Source organism: Thermobia domestica, chromosome 3 (genome assembly GCF_964235325.1).
Source record: "Thermobia domestica chromosome 3, izTheDome1.hap1.1, whole genome shotgun sequence".
NCBI lineage: Eukaryota > Metazoa > Arthropoda > Insecta > Zygentoma > Lepismatidae > Thermobia > Thermobia domestica.
Window position 1 is genome coordinate 280,605,663 of NC_137456.1, and position 22,927 is coordinate 280,628,589.

A 22,927-nucleotide genomic window follows, 5' to 3' on the forward strand; every position below is an offset into this window, starting at 1 on the left:
CCTTATAAAGAGTCGTTTTGACGTATGATTAGCGTCATATTAAATGCCTGACTACTGCAGGAAACATATGTTAGTCGAACTCTTTTGTATGGCACTAATCGCGCGTCAGATCGATTCTGTATAATGCCCGTTGAGTCTGACCCCGCGTGTGTCCCGATTGCAAAATAGCAATCTCTGTTATAAGTACGTCCGATGTAGACCGTAAGCTTGGAAAAATGAAACATGGAGGTTGCATCGTGACAATGGTTCTAGATTTTCGACACTTATTAGAGTTTTTGGCGAAAAATAATAAACAATTAATCTTAACCGCCTTACTCAGCTGATTTGGACTTGCAGACTTCTTTCTATTTCCTACGTTGAAATCTACCCTGAAATTGGCGCTGTTTTCAATCCATAGAAGAGATAACAAAATTCTCTACGAGGCCTCCCGGCTATTCCAATAAAGACGTTCCAGCAATGGAGGATGCGCTGGATACGATGTATTTTGTGCTTTAGTAATACCACTGTAAGAAGTCGGCTGGGAAATAAAATTACCCCGTTTCCCTCACAGCAATAATAATGAGTAAACCTGACAAATCAAACTATTCGAGTGATTGGAATTGTTGCAGCAAAGGAGAAGGATTCCAGCAGCTTGCAGAGCGAGTCTTGCTTCCTCATTGTAGTAGTAAAAAGAATGTATGTAGGAGTTAAATCAGAATGAGCTGGATGACAAATTTCTAATTTGATCTGGTTGTATGATGTTCCTTCTCTTGCTTTGTTGAAAGTGTTGTGCGCCTTTTTGAAATTTGTTTGGTATAAGGTTATTCCATTTTAATTAAGTTGTTATACTATTTATATTGTTTCCGAACCAGTAAATTAAGAATTCAGATTACGAATAAATTTTTCGCAATTAGACCACAGATTTGATCTCTGATCAGAACAGTGAAAGATATTCCTCTTCTGACGCACAAAACTAATTCGGGAACGGTTTACTAAAATGGCTCATATTGAAATGTAGTGTTCTTCTTGAAGTTTTTATTTTAACCACCTTGTGTCTGAATAGTCGTGCTTATATGGAAACGTTTAACATTCGCTCCTACGTGCTCCGAGCGGATCCAAAGACCATCTGTTTGCTGTGTAGTCTCTTGAAATAAATAAATATTGTGAGAGCTTGAGAGATTTGTTAACCTCGTAACAAATTCAACAGTCAACGTATTCCAGAAAATATACTTACTGGTTAGCATTTGATACAAGACCTACAGTTATGTATAAGGAAGATACTTTTAAATAAATAAAATTTCTTAAGGAAAGTTAAAGGAACATTTTCCATAGGATCAGAATTAAAAAAAAAAAAAAAAAAAAAAAAAAAAAAAAAAAAAAAATCCTGACATAAATAGACTGTCATCAGTGATTTTATCTTGACTCGTTATAATATGTTTTATACTAAAAACTTAATTTCATAAAAACTGATGTGCAATCCAGTCTTGTTTAAACAGGAAGAGTTAAACTCTAAAATTTGACTCATTACATTTTTCTCCTTAGCATCTTAAAAATACTTATAATGTGTTGGCAAACTGTATTTCGTAACAACAAATTAAATATGTTTCAAAATATTTAGTTAGTAACTCCTTAAAATGAATGCACGATAGGGCATAACAGTTTAAAGAATGTAACGTTAGGTTCAAACATTAGATCATTATATTAAAAATAATTAAAACTTGTATCAAATGGTAACCAGACCTTACTGGTTTTAAAACGTGTATAACGTTCTGTAAATAATCGTGTAATTAATTCTCAGAGAAATGTTATCTTAATATACTATATTGTACAAGCCGTATGTAATGAAGAGTGGAATTGGACTTAATATTTTTTGCGGAATGTAAGGCTAGATAATGTTTTCTTTTATTTTAACCAGAAGAACAAAATTTACCTGAAACAAACTCTGTTCAGGCATCACTACCTGTGTCGACGTCATCTTCTCAGCCTTGCAAACTCCGGAACCCAAGATACTGGTTGGTTGTTGTCTAGGATATCGCCTTGTGTATGTACTTCACTGTACGATAGGTAGGGTGCCATTAACGTACCTGAAGTTATGCTTTGATTTTATAGTAGTAAATAAATCAGATGTTGGTTTTCTATTGCTTAGGCAGTAAAAGGTATAAGCACTTAAGTAACTTTGGAAATGGCACGAAATTCTTCACGGATGGATTCCAAGCAGTAGAAGGTAAGTAGAACACATGCAGTTATGAAGAGAAATATTTTAAGATGTTGGAAATATAAGTACCGTATTATCATTTGCTGTTAAAAGATTTAATATACAGCATGTTGCAATAAATGTTATTTACAGCAGCAAATTTCATATTCCTGAAGAGATATCTCCGCCATTTTTGCCACCGTTGGTAGGATTATTTAATTACCCTTTATGTAAAACAGAGATATTCGAAAATGCTTGTTTTATATTATTCAATCGAGTGTATGGAATTTTCAAACTGGAAAAGTTTAATACAATGCATTTTTGTATTTTTTTGCGAGGTATGAGGATCCTGGCAGGTTATTTGAATATTATTTTCTCTAGTGAAGAAAAAAGAAGGCTTTAAGGTCTCTTCGGGTCTTTTACACATAATGCTCCCAATCTACATAATTGCTTGTATCTATGGATTGATCGTCCAGTACATTCTGAATTTGTGTCCGTTGTTGTATAGTTAAGTCTTGCTTTGCTTCTTTTTGAAACGAGCATATCCAATATTAATTTGAATAACTGTTAATACAAGTTTCCTTTTATTTTAATCTGTATCTTATTCATAGGTTTATTTCATATTGGCCTTTGTTATCGTATTCATAGATTTGTTTTGTATTGGCTTTTGTTATCGTATTCATAGGTTTGTTTTATATTGGCTTTTGTTATCGTTCTCATAGGTTTTTTATATTGGCCTTTGTTACCGTTTTCATAGGTTATACTTTTGGCCTTCTTTATAGTTTAGATACATTCATGCAATTTATTTGTTAGGTTAAATATGGTTTTGTAGATAGTTAAATTTTTTCCCGTGAGAATTATTGATAACAATGATAAGGATCAAACATATGGTAGTTACTGAATGTATGTAAGCATATACAAAATATGACACGTTGTTAAGTCAAAGCGCCCTCGCGATTAAGTGGTTAGTGTACGCGCCTTTGGCGTGTTAAATTCAGGTTTGATCCCCAGCTGAAGCTCATGTGGTTCGGATTCCGTGTTAAGGTGTAGGTCCACGTCGGATATAGTGTGCTGAAAGACACACTTAACTAAACCAAACTATGTTAAGTCAATCTAAAGATAATTGATCTTATCTATTGCACTACTTTATATATCTAAAACAAAACTATCCATGTATGGAATTGAATGCATCATTATGAATATTCTTATCTTAAAATAAAAATTTAGCATTAATTATTGAATTAACAAAAGTTGGTTATTTCGTGTCACAAGCATTCGCTGATGTTTCTGATCAGACTTAAATGCACTAAGAATGGTATATGTTCGTATATCGGTGAAAGCTTGCTAAGGTGATCGTGATAATTATATTCATTTAAAGTATTTACTTATTGAAGCTATAAAGTACATATTCACAACAAACGCGACTTACCTTGTACTTCTGTTTTCTTTCATTAATTGGATATCACTAAACAGTGCGTACTAAACTTTATTTTAGATACATGAAGTGTAATCAGAGGATTAAGTAAAAATTAAAAAAGTTATATTTACTAGTCTTGCTATATAAACTACTACCAAATGCCTCCCTTCATGTCCATTTCTAGAAGTGAATTCCAAATTTGCGTTCCCTGAAGCAAAAAACAAATTACGTACTGCTTTTACCAATGATTCGAAAGTAACTTAGAAAATTACAACACTTCTTCTGTAAACTTCGAGGTGCAATAATCAAATATAGTGTCTTTTTGTGCGAGCTTCAGAATACACAGACAGTAATTACATTCCCATCTCTTTCCTTTACCTCTTGTAATGGAATTCTAAACACGGTAGATATTGTAGCTGTTACGTTTATGAACACAGATTTATTGCGTGAGGAGTGACGTTTGTACTGATCACTTGACCCAATATAGCACCCATACAGGAAGAAACACAGTGTGTACTGTGATTTGCGGAGTTAAAAATTTTGGGTTTCAGACCGGAGAAAGTTCTAAACAACGCATGGGAAACCACCCCCAGCAGATACAAGTATCAAAAGATAAAGTCAAATGCTACGGGAAGTTATTAGATTTGCGTTGCAGTTGTTGAATGCCAGGAGTAATGACAGTGTGATTCAGAAAATGCAGGAGAGTGTGGAACTGGCAATGATGATGTCAATGTTGCACAAGATCAAATTTAAGAAGGTGAAACACAAGATTGTACCCAAAAGAGATGAAACACAAGATTGTACCCAAAAGAGATGAAACACAAGATTGTACCCAAAAGAGATGAAACACAAGATTGTACCCGAAAGAGATGAAGCACAAGATTGTACCCGAAAGAGCTGAAGCACAGAATCGTACCAAAAATGTAAAGCACAAGATTGTACCCCAAAACGTGGCAACACCGGCCGTATTATCTATCTACCTATATATATATATATATATATATATATATATATATATATATATATATATATATATATATATATATAATATTATTAGACGATGTGATAAAGACTGCGATATGAGAATTGAATTTTATGAGGCAGTGCTTACTCGTTTACAAAGTGATCGTGACCTCTCTTGAATTCTATTCTCAGATGAGATCATGGTTCATATTTCGGGAAAAGTAAACAGGTACAACTGCTGAATTTGGAGAGTTAAAAATCCATATGAGTTTGAGGTGCATATGCAGGATATTCCCAAAATCAATGTATGATGCGCTGTTTCAGTGAACCACATCGTTGGTCCGCTCTTCTTCGAGATTGACGCGGTAAATTATGACAGCTCTCTGAATATACTACAAACAGTCCTCGTACTTGAGAGATGAGGCATAATCAGTGATGTTCACATGCAAGATTTGGCACCGCTCCGTTTTGCGCTTGAGGCTTTTCAGTTTCTTAATGAACAATATCGGAAGAGGGATTGATCAAAGAGGACCCACACCTTGGCCTGCACATGTATTAGGTTTGTAACCTTCTGATTACTAGCTGTGATTAAGGACTAAGGTGTTTGAAGAGAAACCAGGTAAGCTAGATGACTTAAAGGACGAGATAAGTGGTGTAATTCTGAATATCCTGGGCTGAACCAGTAACATACAATCAGACATTAGGAGATAACGTCAATTTTAAGCCCATCACCCTCTTGTCTGTCGGTGACAAATTCTCTGGGTGATACCCATGAATGATACGTTTGACAGCAAGCTATGGTTATCGATTGTGGGACCGTCTAGAAGAAGTTACTCAGTTTATTGCTTTAAATATTCTTTTGGGGCAGCAGCGACTGATTTCTCAATCGAGCTCATCCGTGTTTAACTCTTTGAAGCACGGTGGTATATAAAATGTGGTATAATATTAGTACCACCGTGCTTCAAAGAGTTAAACAATTGCATAACCAGATATACTTAGTTCATAAAAAATTTAGACATTCTGAATATTAATTTGTATAATGTATGTAGGCATAAGATCAAGTAGTATGTCTAAATTTCTACTCATTCATTAAAATGCATGTGACATGTATGACAAGCCTAGCTAATCGGGCTAGTAGTGATATTAAGTTGGTTAACCATTTTGAAGGCATTATGCCAAAAGACACTTAAGAAAACTACCATATGTTTGATAGAACTTCGATATCTTAGATATCTCGATTCAAAACGCGATAATGTTTGGCAGATGTTCCTTATCATGATTAATTTTATTCCGTGATTATTCGATTCATTCAGTAAACTTACTTATTTTGATTGTCAATAATTTGTTTGTTAAAACACACACATTTAATTTTCAGATTATTATTTTATTGTCGACAATGTGTTTCGGTTATTCGATTCAAAAAATATTTGTACAGTTGCTAGAGGTTTCGAACAAGTGTAGTGTCTAAGGTAAGTGTTAAAACGAAATTCCTCTACACACATATATATACACTGCGCAATTAGAAGATTTTCTGTCATTAATAGGTCTGTAATGGGTTATTTTCAAATACGCATTTAATTATTTAATTATTTATTTATTTATTTAATGTTGGACAATCAAAAAGACTACTCGTACACGTCACAAGCCATTGACTCTAGCGTTGGTCTTTTGAATAATTATATGAAGTCTGGACAGCATAATACGGTATCTTGAGTTTTTCTGCATATGTTTGTATTTCGTCCGGCTTTCAGTAGTTATTCGTTGAAATGTTCGTTCACAATAAAGTAGATGTTCATTTACTTACGACGACATACATTGTAGATACCAAAATACAAATATTTAAGAATTACACCAAATGAAAGCATCATTATGATGTGAAGGTATTTAACTGGTATATGTTCTTAGTTTAGCCATGCTCTACTTCGAAATCTAAAATTTCCTTTTGGCCGAGTTCAAATTTTATTAATACCCCATATGAAAAAGAAATCAAATTATTTTCTTAATCTTTCTTCAGAAAGCAGCTGCATTGGTAATATCAACTTTTGGTATAAATTATTGAAATTTTCCATTCTTTAGAGTTCAGTGTATTGGTCGAAGTTATGCATGTTTTCGTTCATATTGAATGACTTGTGTGTTTTTCGTAAACATGTAAGAGCGTTCTTAAATAAGCAAATTGAAATTGTTCTCTGATGCATTACGTCGTCCATCAAACTAAAATTTAATATTGCGAACGAAGTATAAAATGTTCACTATTATTTCTTTCATTTGTCAGTTCTGTGAGAACGTGTCATTTAGTTTTCTATTTCTAAATCCCTGTATTGTTACATAAAGTGGACCAGTTAGCTTGATCAGTACAGATGGTTATCAAAATAATAGAAACCCTTGGAGCTGTAAACACGTCAGATGTCTTATTTTCCAACGGTCAGGCGGTAACTTTAGCGCCAGGTTGGTTGTGACGTGTTAGGACAAACTCTATACTACGTAAGGAGCAGTAGACCGCGAGTGTGCAGTGAGCTGAGTAGACGGTAATAGTAGATAATGGATTTCCAAAGAGGGAAAATTGGCGTTTGGTTATATGGTGCGAACGTGACAAAAGTGGCTCGTATGTTGGGTTTATCGCGAGGTGATGATGGCTTTAAAAACTCGGAGCAAAACCAGATAAAGGAAGAGGAACATGGGCTGGGAGGAAACCATTGACCGGCCCTTCCGAGCATTGAAACAGATTATCACTCAGAACTATCATGTGATTGCGGTGCAAGTGACGGAGGGACTCAAACCAGCACCTCCCTCAACCATCGTCAACAACCACGTTCCGCCTCGGGTTACATGACATAGACATACGAGGTCGGATCGCACGGACGAAATCGCTTATAAAGGACCATAACGCTTTCGCACGGCGCCACTGATGCCGTGAGCATGAAAAATTGATCGCTGATGACTGGAAATGTAAGATATAATTGAGTGAGTTATCGTTCTTCGTATTTCAAACCACAGTTCATGTATATGTGTGGGGCAGAGGACCAAAGAAGCATATGATTCGTAGTGTGTCCGCCCAATCGTGAAGCATGGCGGCAGCAGTTTAATTCTGAGGCCGCCATATCCTTATTTATAGTATATCATCTTGGTGACGCTTACCGGTCGCGTCACAGCCCGTGATTGTAGCCATTTTAGGGGCCCGTGTGCATTCTATGGACCAGATGTTATCTACCATATTCCAGGTAGATAATGCACCCATTCACACAGCCAGTGTTGCGGCGTAGTTAGAACAACATGGGGATAAAGTAAAACATCAATTCTGAGCCGCCCAATACCCAAACTTAAACATAACTGAACATCTGTGATCCGTTTTGAGAAGCGAGTCCGTCGCAATTTCGACCTCCATCGTTTCACAGAACTGGGTGATACATTTCACGCAGAATGATGTAATATTTTACTTACTACTTTTCACGACCTCCGACTTCATTTCACGTCGCATCAGAACTGTTTTGAGGGCGTGTGGCCGAATGGCATATTAATTTGATCAAGTTTCCCTTTGCAGGTATTTCTATTATTTTAATAATCTTCGTGGTTTTGGGTTTAACATGATAGATCATTGTCAGTAGTAAGCATTTCTGTGCGATTCTTACCCACTTTGTGAGAATTAAAATGGTTAATTCGTGGTTTGCTTTCGTAATTTTACCTTTAAATGTAAAACTATAATACCGCTTACTTGCATCTAGTTTGTCACCTGTATTTTTCGTATATGATTGATTGTTAGCACGTTGGAATCTTACAATAATTTCCTTACAGTAGAAAATGTGTAGGTTTTTGACATCGTGGATATATAAAGCGATGATGGCCAGATTGTGGCCCAGGAGCTTGGTCCGGCCTGCAAGTATATTTCATCCAGCTTGCGAATAAAGTTGTAAAGATATATAATTTGTTCCTGTTCGTAAGTTAGTGCGTTTCAAGAATAGTAGTTGGCCATCATACTTCAACCTAGATTTGACTTTAAAACCATTGTCTCTAAACTTTGACACACTAACACACATTGCAACGTAAAGTCGTTGGTACCGAACCGATTTTAGTTTTTCACTTGATTTTTCCTGAAAAAAACAATGACGGTGACACTGTATATTGTATAGGTTAATCCACTCATCTAATTTGAATCAAACGTTGCATAGTGTTAATCTTGGCCTGCTATATAGGTTTGTTCTTACGGTATACGTAAAATAAAAATCAAATGAAGATTTTTAAGACTATATGAGAGTTTGTGTAGTTAGAAAATTGCAGATTTCATAGCTACTTTCGAATGTTCATACCTCAGACCTAGGCTCTGATTGGCCTAGCTACATGAAATACGGTGCAGGGAACGCAGAGTAGAATAATTCAAACCAGAAAGCACTACTTACGCACATTCAGTGTACTGTTATCTCAGGGGAACAAGGAAAATGGTCCCTAAATAAGATTCCAATTTTGTCCTGTCCCTGATATAGAGGATAGCGTTACGTTTTCTTAATATTGCTTATTGTATATTGGCTTTTATTAAACATGTTCAAATTTAAAACATAGCAGTCAAAAAGAAAAAGCCAGTGTGTGTTTAAAGTTACATTTTTCAGTTGAAATTGCCTTGAAAAGCACACAATGAGTTACTTATTATTTAAAATTAGTTCCTGGTATTTTGAAGTAATTGATTCTTGTTTCCAAATACATTGCATTATTTTGGTTGTCATTCTTTCCTTCCGTGCCATACAAAATGTTACTTTTCAGAATCATCGAGTACTGTTTCCATGACTCAGTGTTCACTTTCAACAGGGGACTTAAATCTTGTTTCATCGTATCGACAATCGTTTGGAATATATAATAATAATAATACTAGTAATACAGATTTTCACTATCCGAGATGTCTTATGGGTCATTATGTCTAGATTTCACGTCTGGAAGGTAAGGGCTTTCTTTTCAAGAATTCTTGATTCCTGTTTGCTGAATTTGGTCCACTATTTACTATACAAACTTGCATTTCGAAATTTAAGTATTCCAACCAGGTAATATGGAGATTTTTTTTAAAGTGTTTCCGAATAGTTAAATTTAAAATAGGAAAATCTGAGTTTCCATCATTAGAAGTAAGGAAGTTAACTTGCAGAACTTGCAGAAAGTTTAATGTGTATGTCTAATATTCTCGAACTCTCAGATTTGTTTGCGATCATTATTCTGGTTCAGCAGGATAACGGTCGATTAGTCTGAGACATGCTGGCCATCGTAAGACCTGTTTGTGGTAGCTTTGAGTCCCGCTCAAGGTGACTTGAGTTGTGTATTGTTCTTTCCCATTTCATGTTTCATCGATGTCTTTAGTCTAAATAGTAGAATCGTTGGACGTAAAATTTAAACTTACAAAAAAAAAAAAAAAAAATCATTATGCTATATTATCTTAAACCACTAAGATGTAATACCTCGAATTGGTCAAGAGCAGTTTTCTTCAGTTCTTGACAGCAGCAGGGTGATGATACAGTATTGGGTTTCGTACTATGAATTGTGTTGGTGGAATCCCGAAGGTTAATCACCGCTGGGCGAATACACATGTGTCTAATTGAACTGAGCAAACTAGAGACAAAGAGCTAAAGGCAATGAAATTCCTTTCTGTGCATATAATGGTTGTCATGTGAAATCGAACACCATGTTGAATCGTTATGTGTAAACTTTGTTCCTCTGAGTGGAAATTGAAACTCGAAACCAGTGTAATGGAGACAAACATAACAAACATTTGGATCTTGAACAATCAATATGTGGACAGTTAGCATTGTTTCAAAAGTTCCGTAGTGGCAATATCAGTCTTGAAGATGATGATCGGAGACGGATGCCGATATGTGTGAAAAATGACACTTCGAGGACTGAAGAGGCAAGGGATCCATATTAAACGATACGGCTTCTTGGAAAGATGAACATCTCCAAACGTCATTTCGAACCATCTAAAGATAATAGGATAAGGGAAAAAAAGATGAGGCAGTAGGCGCCACTTCGAACACTGCAAGGTCAACTTCGAACAGCACAAGTAACAGCAACTACAAGTTTGTTAGGGAATCAAAATGGGTACACTAATGCTTCGTATCGTGATTTGCGATGAGAAGTAGATTCTGTATGACAGCCCCAGGAGATCAGGGGGAATGATTGGATGTAGGGAAGCCACTCGCAAGTAAACTATAAACTACTTATGGTTCCAGAGAAGATTATGGTCATTGTTCGCTGGATTGCTGTTGGTATAGTGCATTAAACATTCTGGAACCTGATCAAACAGTCACAGTAAGTCATACAGTTCAAAATGCACTCGTATGCACCAGTAGTTATGCCAGCAGCGGCGCTCATTAGTAAGCAGAAAAGGACCACTCATCCTACATAACTATGCTTGCTTACATGTGGCAAGAACAATTGTCGCATGCCTCCGTAAGTTGGGATGCGAAATCCTCTCCTATCTACAATATAGCTCTGATCTCAGTCCGGAGGCATATCTCAGTTTCGGATTCTGCAGGCACATCTCCGTGGAAAATGTTTTGACAATGTAGACGCCATAGAAAAATTCATCATTCGCTGGAAGAAGTATATTGGTAGCATAGGCGATTATTTTGATTAAATACATGCTTTAGAAACAAACTTCTTGCTGTTTTATTTCTTATCCCTAAAAACATTTCATAGTACATAACCCAATACTTAAGACTAAGAAAAAATAGCCAGACACAGTTCAAACAATTGTTTTCGTAGTATAAACGAAAGATGAAATGAAATTTCTAGTTTTACGTTACATCATTGTGGTTTTTAGACTAAAAGAGACAAATGATCAATGAAAGTGAAATATTATGGAATAATTGGTGAAATGACAATGTGGTTGGAAACAGAACCCCGAGAAAACTCACGCACACGATGTTGTGCACCACAAACTCACTTGGACGGGAATCAAACCAAGGACTTCGCACCAGAGATGAGCGGTTTACTGCGGAGGCACCGTGCGTCTTGATTTAACTTGGGTTTTCCTTGTGTTAGTACGATTCGTTATTTCTATCAGTCATCATTGGCCGTTAAAATACTGTACGTGGTATATAGGAAATATAGCTAGTCACAGCATGCATTTTTTTCGAAACAACTGAAGTACTAATTTCATTTCGCTTAGTTGAATTGCTGGTGGACACTTGCCTATGTTACCTGGTTGGTGGTACTGTAGATTTTTGAAAATGGAATGTGTTTTGATGGCTAATCATTTAATTTCAGCATCGATGTTTATTTGAAATGGAACATCACATTTTTCTTTCTTAAAAAATAAAATTACTCATGGAATAAATTTTTCTAATGGAAGATACCAATAGATATTTTTGAATAAAGAAAAGCTACTAGTAGAAGATGAAATAAATGTTACCTGAACTGTTCCAATAACTAAAAAATCAATAATAAAAACCTCACATTTTTTTCTGGTAACGCTTCATGTGATGATAATAGAAAGGCGAGAAATGGTGTAACTCTGCTGTATAATGTACAGCCCACTAATTGTCAGTTCTTCAATTTTTTACTTGCGACTGCGTCTAACAGACATATATAGATATTACTGCCAGTAGTCATCAATATTTAATAGAAGATGCTTTAGTTTTTCTGTTTTCCTCCCGTAACATTGTCTTATGAAATTGTAATAAAGTAGGGGAAAAACTACAAAATCAATATCGTTGGTTTCTGCATAAATAACCGGGATATATAGGATGTTGCCTTAACAACCATATTATCATTAACAAATGTTTTAGAATTGGTTACAAATAAAGTAGCGAACGATTCTAAGTTCACTGGTGATAAGGGAAAAATACACAATACGCCAGATTTCGATTAACGCCAATTATCGAACTATCCCTTAGGATCGAAGATCTACGTACTTAATTCCCTAAATTATTTACCTTATCCGTATTTCGAATTTATTATTACTATTATTTGCAAGAGTTCATATTAGTTGAGAACATCAGTTGTAAAACAGGGTTCCTACGAAACTTGACAATGAAGGGAAAGAGTTATGATATGAGAGAAGTAGTTAAAAGTTAAAGACAGAGAAACAGAATAAATTTCCGTAACAGGCAAAGCTTTCAAGGACAAAACCTATAGACACTGAAAAAGGATTCTTTTATTTGAAGTTTACATTAGCTTCCTACAAAGCGGTAGCTATTCCGCAAGCAATTTAAACATCAAGTGTAATGGTTTCAGATCTATTCAAATTGTAAAACAAAGTTAATTACTGAATCTTGTGACGAAAAGACAATTTCAACTAGCAGATATTTACATTAGATTTTTAGCCAAAGATTCTCTGATATACATAGGAGACAAGTAGCTGGAAGCGTTGTGTAACTCTTGCTGCATTCTAACTTCAGTGATATCAAAACATCAAACAAAAAGGTTTTTTTACTGTGTAAGAACTGTAAATGTCTTCGTTAAATCATCATGTAATTCAGCATCCACTCTTCAACATAGGACAAAGTAAGTTTTCTCTGGAAAACTTTGTGCTTCTCGTACTACTGATACTGAGTTTTTTTTTTAAGGGATGAGGGGATTGCATGTTCCTTGGCACCAGTGAAAGGAAGTTGGAGGAAAAAAAATGCATTGTCGCATGATCAGTCTTCAGTCAGTATATTATTCTGATGGAAAATATGACTGAAAGACAGTTACTACAGACATTGTTTTTCAGATAGGTTACGAGAGGCAGAAGGTATTAAAGATATTCGGATTAATTATTTGAGGTGTAATATACACACAAACGTACTTAATTTACCTTTCATAAACGAAAACAGTTGCAGTAAACTAGTTAGTGTGTGTTGGATCATCGCTCCCTTTTGTCTGTATGAAGTTTGGACACGTCCAACTTCAGCAGTTCCGAGTGAGGCATCTTCTGTAAACACGTGCAACTATACTGTCGAAAAATGTTCACTAGTTTGAAAGTAAAATCAAGGATTAAAATGAAATTGTGTGTGAAAGTCGCCAACTGAAATATCGAATACTAACCAAGCCATACATGATACTTGTGTGTCCAGGGTACAAGTCCTTCAGTAGCATAAATATTTATCGGAATGGAGGGAAAGTATTGAAGACAATGATCATTCAGGCAGGCCGCGATGTGCAGTTACTGACACAAACTTCAAGAGAGGACGCAAAGTAACCAAAAGTGACTGAAGACTAAGTGTGCGTGCAATGGCGGCACTAGTGAACTTGGATAAGAAATGAGTTCGGTGGATTAACACGGACGAATTAATCTGAGAAAATAATTGTACCAAGATTGTGCTGAAAAATCTCGTGTCGGAGCAAAGTGCCGTCAGTTGTTTGCAGACATATTACAGCACATTGAAAATGAACCAAACTAGTTTCGTCGAAGTTGATTCGCAGATTCCAACATGTATATTTTTACTTGCGACGTGAAGACTAAACGGCAGTCCATGCTGTAGAAGTTCCCCGATTCCCTCAAACTAAGCGAAGAAAAGGAAACAGAGGCTTCAACTGTGGAAAATGGATAGATTCTTCACCAGAACAACGCATCAACCTATAAGGCTCCATCTGGCGGACAAATTTTGGTAGGTAAATACCTTACTTAGTCATGAAACATCCCTTTTTCTCGCTGGGCGTTGTGCCGTGTGACTTTCTTTTCCGACACTAGTCTAAGCTCAAAGGAACACATTTTACCCCAGTTGAAGTAGTCAAATCGAAAATGATTGATCTCCTTCGTGTACACACAGATGTCTTAATATTTTTACCGACAGTGGTAGAAATGAGTAAATGTTGAAGGTGATGACAACATAAGGCAGTAATGCGATAAGTACCAGATGAGTCCAGTATGGTTTTATTGTGTCTACTTCGTATATGTGAAATGTCACACGACATCAAAAATATTTAAAACAACAGAAAGAAGAAATACAAAGCATAACAAAAAGTAGCTGCAAGAGAAAGTTGTAAGTACATTTCTGGACAACAAAGCATAGCCTTACACAAGTCACAACTCTTCATTGCTCAAAAAGATTACTGGTCGCGAAGTTTTCGGAGCAGTTTTCATCAAAACAAAGCAATACAATTCACAAACTTTGACCAAGGAAATTTTTATATGAATTTGCAGATTAGATGCAGATCGTTAATCAACTACAACGTAATCCAATGCTGTACTGTAGTTGGAAAAGCTTAATATGTCAGTTTCGTCGGACGGCGCTAATCTGAAATAAGTTTTTCTGTTAAGCTTTAAACTCTTCATTTCCGATTTCTTTCTCCAAAATAATAATAATGATAAAACTTCCTGTTATGTGGAAGACAGGAGATATTCGGCTGAAATATGCAGTTAGAAATAGCAATGAAAGAAGATTTTATTGTTGATTGTTCATATATTCTCCGTGCATAAGACAAAACTTCGTTTATTTAAATTTTTATATATTCGTTTCAGTTAGAGAATCAACCGAGAGAACACTGGTATGAAAGTATTATCTGTTAGTGGAAAACCCAACTGTTATCTTATAAATGGAAGTTGTCATTTTTACATGTTGTGTAGAGATATATAGCATTGTCTGTGACATTATTGCAGGAACATAAGCACTAACACATTCATACATACATGTACGCAAATGTGTCTGGTTATTTGTAAAGAACTACGATTGTACACTTGCGTGCGACAACTTGTATAAGAAGAACAGTAAACTACGTAAGCAAATGAAAAATTTCGAGATTTGTGAGTTAAGATGTGCTATAGAGTAGAACAAGAAAGATATTCTCTGTGATCATGGAATTGCTTCCTTAATGGGAAATACGGGATTCTTTCTTTTTTTTTTATCTGAACCTGTAAAACAGTTGAATTCTATAAGACGTATATGCTTGTAGACTGCAATCTCAGAACTTTTTAGATCAGAATATTGCAAAAAAAGCCACTAATTATTCTTCACTACTAATAACACCGCGGCAAACCTTTCCCATCTTGTGTGGCGAAACCCAGTTTTCAAAAATGATATAACATACACGTCAAGTATAAAAGCCTAAATCAAGGAGCAATTCGTGTAACATTCTAAACATCAGAGAAAATTATTTTAAATTGTACATTTTTGTTTAACCATTCTCATAAATCAGCTAAAAATAATTGTATGTTTCTTATAGAAAGAAAAACTAAAGCATCTTTTTTTCTTGTAAATATACACTTTTTTTATATCCTCAAGATAGAAAATTCTTATACCCTATAGCGATTGTATTATACAAAATTTTTAACACAAAAAATCTTTAGAGGAGTATTACATTTTTTTTAAAAAAAATCTACATACTCTAGATGGAGAGAAATAATAATAAACCTTTATCTAACTAGTCTGATCACGTTACCCAAATGAAATTAATATAATTTATAAAAATCTACTTTCGTGGTAGATTTCTATTTTATTTATTTATTCTTAAATTCCTTAAGAGACCAATTCCCAGATATTCGAAATAGAAGAGGCAGCGAAATGTTGTAAGCTGTGCTAATTTTATTTCATTGCAGTTTTAATTTCACTACGAAAATCGTTGGGAATTTGTTCTATTATTTATTCAGAGATGATGTGAAGAAAATGATGATAAAGTAGAGCACTACAATGTCTGATGTAGAAAAAGAAGTAAGCTTTCTGCCAGACACCTTTCAAAGGATTTCTGAACGTGCAGTTATGGTAAATGTGCACTGCATGTAAATTCCAGGAAGGTGTATACAGATCGTTGCGTTAGCATGTAAGTTCAAGTACTTTGTTCTAGACGTTAAGAGAATCTAATATGTTTCGAATGTATAACATTAGTTTTTCGTTAATAGTTACAAGGTAAAATAAGTGTAGTTTTAAGAGTGACTGTTCATCTTTGAAGTTAAACATACTTTGTAGTTTATTCATGTTTACACTGATTCTCCTTTATTTTCTTGTGTTCTTTAACATTGAGTGAATGTTGGTATTAAACGCATTGTAGTTTTATAATTATTAGTAGTAGTGCATATACGTAACATTCAAATACGTAGATATCCGTTTTTGCAAGTTCCACTCATTCATTCAAATCGAAAAGTTCCATTGCTTGGATATATCTGAGCCATTGTTTCGAGTTTGGTGGCATCAGGTTATTTCAAGAATATTTTGAAACCCAGAAGCTCCTGCAAATATTCCAACTATCCACACCGTATGAGGAAAGATTTCGCCTTTCGATCAACTGAGAAGCTGTAGTGCTGCAGGTTTTAATGTAAAGAAGAAATACTGCTTGGAAGGTATTGCAAGGATGAAGTGAGAATCGCCATAGCTAACGAAGACGCAAAATATGAGAAATGCGAAGGATACAGAGGGTCAAAAAGATACAAACGTAAGAACTTTATCGTTGCTTTGCTCTAATCATCATTTATATTCCTCGTAATATCCAGATCTCGAATCAATAATAGTTTTTGAGTGTCCGAAGTGTTCGTGTATATTAGATAATGTGTGGTGCGTAAAAAATACTCATGGTGTATTGAAGAAATAGTTCTGCTTTACAATTCGGACTCGCCAAAATTCACATTGAAGGATGAAATTCAACATCCAGATGCGTCGGTTATGCATGAAGGAACATATGTGAAATGAGTATCACATTACTTAAATATGCGAGCCATTCATGGACTGTGCAATACCTAGGAGAACTCATCTAGTGAAAAGGAAAATATATAATGGTGAGTAGAAGAGAGTGAGCATTTGATGTGTATTGATCAAGCATAGATCATAGATTTTGTTAAACAACTTAAGGTATTACTAGAGTTTTTTGTTGTTGGCCAAGCCATTTTACAAGGTCAACTTAAGTGTGCATTACACTACTTGTATTTATTTTTTATTTTAAGATATATCCAGAAATTATCCTTTGATTCACAAAATGTGTAAGTGGTGTTAATAGAATTTCGAGTAATGCACCAATCGAGTAATCTTCAGTTAGTTCTTACTTGCTCACGGCTAAAAGCGAAAAACAAATGGTCTTCTTTTTGTATAGTCAGTTCTTTACACTATAGTCACGTCAGTTTTTTTTTTTTTTTTTTTTAATGTCATCAGTAAATGTTCATGGAGAACTCAGTTATATTAAATTATTCATCTAGTGAGTTGTGATGATTTCACTGTAAGGAGGTAAAATAATTATTACGTTGCTATAAATCACTGTTTATGTCCTCTAAATGGTGAATATATTAATATTTTTGTCAGTTCTATGGCGAGAGTGTTCTTTTGTTCGTCTTCAGAGCTTATCTTGTGAGTATTCTAGTAGTAAAAGAAAATTAAGAATACTTTGTAAGAGAACAAGCAAAATAAACGTAACTATGTATATTGAGCTCATATGTCGAACGTTAGTACTTTAAAAAAACTATTTAAACTCCAAATAGTCTGTCTCTTGTACAACGTTCTGTATCTTATTTGTTGCATGTTAAGATACATATTAATTTAGCGTTAAAAAGTTAATGTAATCACTAATAATAAGATCATTTTTTTTTAAACCTACTTTAGAGGCAATGTTAAAATACTAGTGATAATCAACTATCCAAATCATGAGTGCAATATCAATTATTTTACATTAAGATTTTTTCATGCACTGTTTATTGTATTTGTGTACGTCGATTATTATGTTACATTAGTTTTAGTATTTTATGTTAGAACTAAGTGTTTAATGTTAGTTACACTGTAAACTTTCTGCTTTCTGAAGTAAAGTTCCAGTGTGATATACTAAGGAAATTTGTGCATAGAAATTGAAGATAAGAAATGTACTGTAGAGCATCTCATATGAAGACTATAACAAGACTGGATCAGCTGCTGATGAAGTTAACTTAAAGGTGTTTAATATGAACATAGCGAAGTTCCATTCAAAAAAGACTGCTAAACAGCTACATTTTTACTTTGTAAATAATTACATTTGGAAAGCTTGTACGATCGAAGTATATCTGTTGCATTCCAATAAGAACTCCATGAGGCATGTCATAGATTGTCTTGAGAAGAAATAACTAATACCAAGCTGGCTTGTTTGAGATATATATATTGAGGATCATACATTTCTTGAAGTTTGCATAATTTTAATACTGAAGATGGAAACACACACAAAATGCTTGATTGAATTTATTTTTAAAAATTTTTATGAAATGGCTATGACGAAATGGTGGGTATTCTTTTAAAAATTACTTAACTCTAAGAACGCTTGTAAGTAAGTATTGTGGAATTTTGTGACCTGAATGTAATTATGGCATGGATTTCGTATCTTTTTTAAGCCAACATACTTTAATACAAGTTGTAAGTAAATTTTCTGTTTTCTGTAATTCCTGTGATTGTATGTTCATCCTATGAAAGTGCCCATCATTTGATACGATTGGTCACTTTTTTTTTCTTGCAACTTAGAGTACTTCTGGATGGTCTCGCAAGGTTCTACTCAGATGTATAGGATGCAGCTATATATAATTTTAATTGTCCTTAAAAGTACAAATTGGTTACTACTTAACAATTTAATATATATAACTGCTAGTTTCTGTAAGATTTTTATTGAGTGTTATTAAATAGTAGTATTTAACATTGGTGATGGATGCTTGTTATTATTGTTGTCAAACATTTTAAACTGTTGAGTTTTTACTATACGAAGTAACTTACATTGCGAAATACACTTAGACAATGTAAGAATATAACTGCTAATTTCTATGAATACTTTACTATCGATAGATACACTTCTAACTCAGTAGTACTGTATTATTTCAGTACTAATAGTAATATTTGTAAACTAGCTTGAATATAAGTACCTAATAATTATTATAATTTTGCAATTACGTGTATGAAGCGGAAAATACATAGGAGCTAAAATAATTAGTTAAAATTGTTAATAGTTTGTATGTCATAAATTATAGTGTAATTATTTTGAATTAGAACAATATTAAGTTTCAAGTTGAGTTAAGTTGCGGTAAGTACTGAATCATTAACAAATGCTTTTGATGGCTTTGTAAGATGCCACTAAATATAAGATTCTAGTTAATGCTCAGAGTTAAGATTCTAATAGTTGAAATAAGTGAAAGTAATTATTCAAAATTGCTCAATGTTTGGTATGAATCTAGTTGTAGTTGTCTGTTTCTATACTAGTTTTCTTTTGCATATGTATTGGTCTTTCAAGCAAGTAATTTTGTTAGCCCTTGTTTGCACTAATTGTACGTTATGAACCTTTTTAGTTTTTTCTTATTGTATTGATAAATTAATAATTAAAAATGTTCAGTAATATAATTACAAAAGACAAAATTGCGTGTATAATAGTGATAACAATAATTACAATTTTATTACATTTGTATTTTGCCTTAAGTAGTCTTCCAATTAGTGACTACCACGTTTAATTATAAATAACATTTTCTCTTGTTCAGCGATAACATTTGTTATTTCAAGTCGAGTTCATCTTCGTATTTCGCTCCTAACATACTATATTGTGTAGAAAGCAAGAGAATATAAACTCATTCAAATTTAATGAAAACAACTTAACCATTCATAAGTGTTTAGAACGTAAATGTTATTTTGAGTTCATGAGTTATTTTTTTATACTTTAAGTAAGCATCAAAAGGCATTCTTACTTACAGCTCCAGTTTTAGAATGTAGAGAGAGGAGGAGTTCATCTCAGAAGTCAAATTTGAGAAGTGAACATGATGTTCCTCGTAGAAGAGATGAAGTACCAGGTATTGAAAGTTTGACAAATCTGTGTTTTGTTTTGGAATCAGTTCAAAGTGATCCCATGAAAGTAAGAGAACTTGAATTAATTGAAAGCTTATTGAAGAATACTCATGGTTGTGATGTATACAATTTATTCTGCTACGATCTATGACGTTTGTAGATTTCGATCTCAATATATTTTGTACGTATATTTTTGTATTTTATCTTAAACATTAGATATAACATTTAGTGTAAAGGGCATGACAGGATTGTGGAAGATACCTTGTATGTATGTGTATAGGTAACGTCCGTATGTTAAGTGTGCAAGTGTTACGTCAAAAGCTTGCGATGCCTTAAGTTATTTAAAAATGTCGTCATCTGAGTTTAACGTATATCAGTTATATAGAAGAATGAAACTGAAGTGTAGAAGGCGGTTTATAGTACGCTGTACTAATTCGTATGTATATATATTAGAGCCAGTTTACTCAACATGAATGTGCAAAGAAGAGCCTGGGAAGGAAGAATATACACTCGGTAAAGATATGTAATTAACCCAATCCTTTAGGTGGTATTTAACTACGCAGGGAGATACTTAATTGTCATAGTAGAACAAAATTTGACAATATGTAGAAAATACCGTCTAGAAGACTTGAACATAATAAGTTCAAGATTAGAATAACTTTATTAGTGGTTTGTCTAATGAAATGAAATACTGACGTTACGCCACCATTAGCGGTTTCTTCCGAACGTACACGCGTATGACGCACCGGCTTTGAGGAGTTTAGAATTGGAGAAAATTAATTAGTAGAAATAGAAGCAGCATTAGAAGCGTGGAAGAAAAAGGCTTCTGTGGTTAACAGCACAGAATTGATTCATAAGATTCACAGCCATAACATCACTTAAGATAGCATTCTTTGGAGTTGCTGGAAGAACTAGCGTGGATTTGAGTATTACCGTGTTCTAGTTGCTATGGAAATTATTAGAAGTGAGGTGATAGATGGGTACCTCTTTAACACTAATTATGACGTTATGGCTAAGATCGTAACTTTTTTTAAACCGTCATTAACACATTATTTGAGTGAGTTCATAGGAGGAAAAGAAAAGTATAAATCTCGTTATTAATGGATAGATATCATGGGCGATATATAATTTAATAATTATTTCCAAATTGTTCAAAATGCTTTGAAAATCTCAAACAGCACCAGATTCGTGAGATAGAACCTTGAAGTTAATTTATTTTAGCCACCCAAGAATTTGATTACTAGGTTAAGTAATGAAAGTTTAAATGCGCATATTGCTTTCATTTATGTTTATAGTATTATCGAAAACAGTTGTTTTGATTCGGAAATCCATGAAAAAACAAGAAGAAATTGAGGAGTGACAAGGACCAGACTAAAAAAAAATACAGCTAATTTGAAAAGCGAATAACCCATTATCAAATTTAAAATAACTCCGTGTAAATTGTTCAACAACAGTAATAGTTCTTCCTATTCTTTGACGTCTAATATCTTTTTCAAAGAAGCCAGTTTTAATTTTCATTTTCAGTTGCTTGGAAACAGTGAATGTGATTTGATTGTGAATGTGAAACTAGACTCGAAGAAAACAATTATTTTCCAACAAGATATTTATACCTCTGATTTACGGCAGATGGATGCATCGAACGGAATTTTTGTCACTTGGGAAACTTCATATCGCGATATATTATTTCAAACATTCATGAAATGTTGTAAATATGCTTGCGTGTGGTAATACCTTTGGGATAGTTTTCTCATATTTGGAAGCACAAAATTAAATAAATGTGATGGATGACGTTTCTTGTGTGCGTGTGTGCGTGACTGTGTATAATGGTGTTCGCTAGTGTGCAATTTTCCTCGGAAGCGTAAATTGATAATGAAGAAACCTCGGAAGGTTGCAGTTCTCGTCTTAAAGCCGTAGTCACGAAGTTCAAACCAGGAATATAGTCCATTAAGTTGTCATTATCGCGGATTCTTGTAAGTAAATGATTTTAAGCATTGTGATTCTGGTGAAGAACGGACTGCTGCTGATGATATGGGCTATTTTGATTTGTGAAATAACAGAATACTGAAATTGATATGCAAAACACGGGCACAGTGAGAAATCGTGTAGTAAATATTTGACAAAGTTGAAAGCAGAAGGAAAGACTTAAGATGAACGTCAAGTATATGCTACCCATTACCCAAGCTACTTAAAATTGTGATTTGCTAGAGTTCCAAAGTATATATTTTATGTGGTTGTGATATATATTATTTGCGGTTTCAGGAAGACTATGACTTGAGTTTTTAAGTAAACTAAAATATGAGAACGTATTACGGTCATACATACAAAAACATTCTACCACAATTTTCGCTATGCCCACATGCATTTTAATTTTTAAATTGTGTTCAGTTAAGATCTCAATGGTTTATACTAATTAAGTCCATGTATTCAACTTTAGTTACGTAAGTAAATATGAAAGATGTGAATAATAATTGTTTATATTTGCAGAAGTGCTTCCTACAGCATAGTGGGTGTAATGTACTTCCATGAGAGTACACACTGTGATAAACCATGCTCCTATGGAATTATTTTTGTAGACTCATCTGTGATATATATACTTTTTAAATGCTTTAATTTTTACTAAAGAAAAATAAATCATTTTACTTAAAAAATTGCATGTAGTAGTTGCTTTATAAACTGTATTATTGATGTAAAAACTGAAAAATCAATGAAGTCATTTAATTTTTT

The 22,927-nt window shown here is 34.0% G+C and overlaps 1 protein-coding gene across 13 annotated transcripts in view; it reads left to right on the forward strand.

The window, feature by feature from the left end:
- LOC145681091 (ankyrin repeat domain-containing protein 10-like) overlaps window positions 1-22,927 on the forward strand; it is a 180,072-nt gene that overhangs the window by 107,780 nt on the left and 49,365 nt on the right. Inside the window, exons 6-8 of one of the 13 annotated variants that reach the window (XR_014130726.1) lie at window positions 9,303-9,476; window positions 16,042-16,262; window positions 22,688-22,852. The exons of 2 other annotated variants lie outside the window; for them this stretch is intronic. Coding sequence is in view for 6 of the 11 variants with exons in the window: in XM_081752467.1 (XP_081608593.1) it covers window positions 20,113-20,354 (242 nt within the window). In the remaining 5 variants the exon portion in view is untranslated. Of the gene's footprint in view, window positions 1-1,894; window positions 2,044-9,302; window positions 9,477-16,041; window positions 16,263-20,112; window positions 22,853-22,927 lie in introns of those variants that run through there. 10 more of the 13 variants (XR_014130724.1, XR_014130727.1, XR_014130725.1 and 7 more) reach the window with 10 other exon arrangements.